Genomic DNA, 5,178 nt, shown 5'->3' with positions numbered 1-5,178 from the left:
GAGTGATTACTGAGTGTGCAGCATGACAGAGGAGCTGACAGAGAGCACAGCTATGACAGAAATGAGCACAAAACAGCAGAAAAAACAGCTTAAGTTAGCTGAAAGTAGCTGACAAAAGTTAAATTTGCACAAGGAGGCTGAAAGAAGCTGAACAAAATGTGACAGCACCAAAGGTTGTAAACAGATCTAAAGATTTGAAGGATGTAAAATTAATTTTCCACGAGGAAACAAAGTGGCCGAAAAGGCTAAACATTTCAAAAAGCTAAAGTTGCACCAATACCAAAGGTCATAGCACCCTTCTCCTGAACGAGCTGAACGTTTAGTTATATGATTTTTTTGAAATAGCTTTAAACCTGTGGGACTAGAATCGTGCCGAAAAATGTACGGAAGAAAACTGGACCACAGTCGTAGAGTGAATGCTTCATAAACATTCACTCTGTTAGTTGCAAAATGTTCCGGCTGTTTCTTAATTTAAACCTCTTACTTTACAGCCTTTTCTATCCCATTTCATTTAATGTGTAGCTGTCAAGAAGTTCAAGATGACCCTATTTGTCTCAGAATAAAGTACAGTGTCTTAGTTTAAACTTTTGATACGTCTGTGTTCCACTGTCAACGATTTATAAGATTAGGAAATCATTGCAACCTGTTTTTGTTTGCATTTACATTCCATTTCTTATTAATTTTAGTCATGGAATTTAAAGATATTGCTTCTTTTTTTTTTTTGACACATACCTTTTTAACCAAATTTTGACGTGAGCCTTATCAGACACATCTATATTGCGATCTGTTCAAGATGTGGCAGTCCCATCAGTATACTGGTAATTTCTCCCATCTGGTTTCTGGCAGACACAACAGACCAGCTTGTGATCTGATCTTAGCCTGCCTAAAAACCAGTCATTCTCGTTAATGCCGCAAAAATCCAAATTGACCTTGTGTGTCTCTAACCCTCAAGCCGCAGTCTGAAATTCCAGCAGCTTGGAGTCGCGCTGGAATTTTCCACAGCCGTCCAACGTCTCCCAATCAGCAAGGAGGAACACATTACTGAAAGCCACGAATCGTATCATGCCTGTCTCCGCACTGTCCCCTGATGCTGACAAAATTCAGAGAAAGCTAAAGTCATCTAAGGGCTCTGGTAGCTTCGAGAAACCATTTCCGATTGTGCAACAAGAGACCTCGGCACCAGCGCGTCTCACAATGAACCTGAAGAGGCTCAGGGAGTCAGGTTGCTGTGGAGTCGGCGAGCCTCCCTGGAGACGCTACTGTTTTACGGGAATACAATACGGTTCCCCCTCAGATCAGATTCTTGAAGTCATTCATCACAGCTCTGTGTGGATGAACCTGTTGCTTCACAGGAGTTCACAGCAGAAAACTTTTCATTCTTCTCCCAAACTGCTGCGGCTGTCTTACCATAACAGAAATCACAGCTGGAGGGGCAGTGCTTCTGCATCAGCTTGCGCCTGCTGTCGCAATAGCCTTTCCGAGCCCAGCCAGGACATATAAAAAAGCGGTCCAAACATCCTGGAAGAGAGAGACGGATTCAGAGGGAGGGGGGAGGATCAGACAGCGGTTGTCGCTTAGCAACAAAAAGAAACTGGATCACCAATCTGCTTTTGGTGCCAGTGAAAATGACTCACCACAACACACATAAATGATGACTCATGAGTAGTTCTGTACAGTTGGCATTAATGCCACGTTGGCTTTTACTCATCACAGACAAACACAGAAGTCCAGTTTCCTGCTGGTTTGGACCCAAACTGCACCACCACAGTTCTGCTACTGCCAAGATCAGACTTTAACATGTGCCACTGTGTCAGATGAAACAATCATTTTCATCTGATTTGGCCTACTGTCGTGGCAGATCGCCTGCTCGACTGCAGCTAATGGGAACTTGCCATGCATCATGACAGCTGATTGGGCTTTTGGAGTCAGAGATTTGTCCTGATGTCAGAACCTGCATCTTTTTTTTTTTTAGCACATTAAACAGCATTATTGAAACAGTTGTCACAACTGGTTGAAAACAAATTAATTCTCTTGATGGCCTTTTAAAGAAGTTGTTTGGCTTTAAAATGTCTGTAGTTATCATTATACTTGGCACTTTGCACCAGTTTCTGCCCCAGATCTGTCATGTTGTCTGATTCCAGGAAGAAAACTGGACTCTGTCTTTAGGTTCTGTTCATTCAAGAATGTTTTACATGATTAACAGACTTAATAAATCCAAAATCCTCAACTGTTTTTTACACACACAGGAGAAAATGCATTTTCAAAAGAAGATAATTCAGTTCAGTTTATTTATATAGCGCCAAGTCACAACAGAAGCCGTCTCATGGCGCTGAACAGGAACATTCATATATATAAAAAAATCATAAAAACATAAGAAAAGACATCAAACATAAAAAAGACAAGAAACACAAGGGTTCTGAACATACCGTAGAGACGGTGCAAACCCCACACCTCATCCTGTGTGATCAGCTTGCGCCCTGTCCGTGTTGCATTCAAGTGCATGATAGCTTTTGGGTTCATGGAATGCATGAGTCCAAGAACGTGACCTATTTCATGAGTTGCTACGTGGACAAGATCTGTCAGCCAAAACCCTGTAAGATAGAAACACAACTGGTTATTTTCCTTTGTTGGTTTCCAGTTGAGATTCAAATCCATCATGTTATGACTTAAATAATCATTTTTGAAGAGTTGTTCAGTCAAATAATTATCAGTAGTTGGTAACTTTTCAGCCATGACATCAGTCAGAGAGCATGGAGGATGAAGAAAGATGTGCTAGTCCATGAAACACAAATGACTATCTGAATAGTACCTTTATAAAATTGTTTTAGGCTGAAAATGATATACTAGTCTAAACAAATGCTACATTAGATAATATTAAACCTGATTTTTTTTTTTTTATACAGTATTTTTATTGGAGGTATCAAAATGGTGCATTTTTGGACTGTGGACCAGAACAATAAAAAAGAAAAACCTGTAATCTCTTAAATAAAAAGCTGTGCTTTAAATAATTTATCTATCCTCTATAACTTTTACTTTGAGTATTTTGTTGTGTTAAGTCAGCCACATCCAACTATATTTATTTTCATTCAACCTTTATATATACAGGTTAGTCTCACTGAATCACGAGGACTAATTTTCAAGAGACTTGTTTTAGACAAGGTACACAACATTAAACAGCCGTAAAATGCACATTAAATAAAATAAACGTAGTGATATAAAATAAAATTTAAAAAGCTACATTATGAAACGATGCAAAATACTAAAAATAGGAACATGTCTGCAGTGATTTTTGCACTGAACTTAACAGTTGTTTAAAATCTCTAAGAGGTCAAAGTTGACAGCTTCAGGTCTTTTTGCTAAGGTGTTCCAGGAAACAGGAGCGGAGTAATAAAATGTATTTTTTCTGAGTTCAGTCCACACTGAGAACACACTGCATGTAATGATGGCTTGAGAGCGCATGCAGTAGCAACTGATTCAGCACAACAATAAGCAACTGGATCGTCGGCATAGAAATGCAAGGATGCGTCGGGAATGTTCTGACCTATGTTACTTATCTAGATTGTAAAGAGAGTGGGTCCTAAGACTGAGCCTTGTGGTACACCATTATTGACGAAGAAGTATTGTGTTAAACGCATTGCTTTCAGTCTGAGGTTTCGGTTTTAGTTTAAGCAGCTACACATGACAAAGTAAATACTAATTTAGTTAAAATTAGTTAAGAAATAAGAAAGTTATGGTAATTTTAGAGGAAAAAAGGTAAATTTCTCCAAATGAAGCTCAGATTCTGGAGCTTTAAAAAATACTTCTGGGTCAACAGGTTGTCATGAAAGTTGCTGAGATTGTAGAAGAATTTTTCTAAAGTCCTGCTTCCCTTTTGATTAATCTTTCACTTGCGATGTGCGACTTTTGACTATGTGCGACTGTATTTTGCTTTAAATTATAATCAGGTGTGTTTGCTCAGTATATTCCTGGCAGTGTTAAAGAACATGTTCAATTGTTCCATGGGAAAATAGTTTTGTTTGTTTGTTTGTTTTCTTTTGAGAGTTGGTCCAATCTGCACTCCATGCCAGTTTGTGGTAGTATTACACCATTTTGTTTGCCAACCGCCTGCAAAATTGAAAAAGAAGAAGAGTGTCGAGGTTTAATATTAGCTATTAAAGTATTATTTCACACCGGTGTGCAGTTTTTGAGAAATAATTGTTTTTAAAGACTGATAAACAACAAAACATGCTTTCTCTTTTGGCTAGCTATTAGCTTAGCCTGGACTCCATGAGTGATGTCACAGCTGATAAGGTACTGTTGATAACGAAGGGACAGAACATTTGTTCAGAAACAACCAGAGTATCATTTTAAACATTAGTAGCTTCAAAATATTCCTGCCTTTCTTCCAGCTGTAGCGCATGTTTCCCAGAATCCAATATTCGTGGTCGTCAAAGTGGATCTCGCCTGTTGGCGGTAAGTATGCATGGGCCAGTTCGCCTGTGTTGCCGTCAAAACAAGGGTGCAAGTAGGACTGCAGACAGTCTGTGTGGACGATAGGGTAGAAGCCTGCCCAAACAGAGAGAGACAAATCTGAGCGCCAAAAAGGAAAGCCCTCCCTCCATTATATCTGCTCGGTGTGTAGACTGCAGCTGCAAAATGATGAATTACAGCCACAGAAAGCTCTGCTCAGCCCTGCAGAGTAACAACCAAGACTCCCACTGCCACTGAAAATTTATGCTGGGGTCTCCAGTTTGCACCAGAAGGGACACGTAAAGCATAATTCAGGATGCTTTGCCGTGCACGGAGCTTTCTTTCATTCAGAATTATAAATCACCCTGAGCAAAAGCTTGGTAACACAGTCACGCTAGAGTGGTTTAAAGAGGCTCGAGTCAAAAACACTTCTTTGATTCAAGTCCCAGCTGGAGGAATGCATATTGCCCGCTGCCTTTCGTGCCACAGATTTAGTACTAAGATCATCGTCTGTTGAGAAATGACAGAGATGTAGTGGTTTTGGCAAAAATAAGAAGAAATAAAAATAGGAGTACAGTAGTCCCTCGTTCATCGCGGGGGATCCGTACCCTGAAGCCCCGTGATAAGTGAAAAACCGCGAAGTAGAAATAGTAGTACAAGTAGTAAGTAATAGTTTATTTTATTTTATTATATATACATATATATATATATATATATATATATATATAT

The 5,178-nt window shown here is 39.4% G+C and overlaps 1 protein-coding gene across 1 annotated transcript in view; it reads right to left on the bottom strand.

The window, feature by feature from the left end:
- The window catches only part of mmp23ba (matrix metallopeptidase 23ba), an 18,227-nt gene that overhangs the window by 1,767 nt on the left and 11,282 nt on the right, over nucleotides 1-5,178 (bottom strand). The window contains exons 4-6 of the mRNA XM_037684530.1: nucleotides 4,378-4,545; nucleotides 2,427-2,591; nucleotides 1,408-1,518 (exon numbers count right to left, since the gene is read on the bottom strand). Of these exons, the coding sequence (XP_037540458.1) occupies nucleotides 1,408-1,518; nucleotides 2,427-2,591; nucleotides 4,378-4,545 (444 nt within the window). The remainder of the gene's footprint in view (nucleotides 1-1,407; nucleotides 1,519-2,426; nucleotides 2,592-4,377; nucleotides 4,546-5,178) is intronic.

Source organism: Nematolebias whitei, chromosome 11 (genome assembly GCF_014905685.2).
Source record: "Nematolebias whitei isolate Nwh7 chromosome 11, NemWhi1, whole genome shotgun sequence".
Taxonomy (NCBI): Eukaryota; Metazoa; Chordata; class Actinopteri; order Cyprinodontiformes; family Rivulidae; genus Nematolebias; species Nematolebias whitei.
The sequence above is the reverse complement of the archived record's forward strand: the minus strand, read 5'-3'. Positions and strand labels throughout refer to the sequence as shown.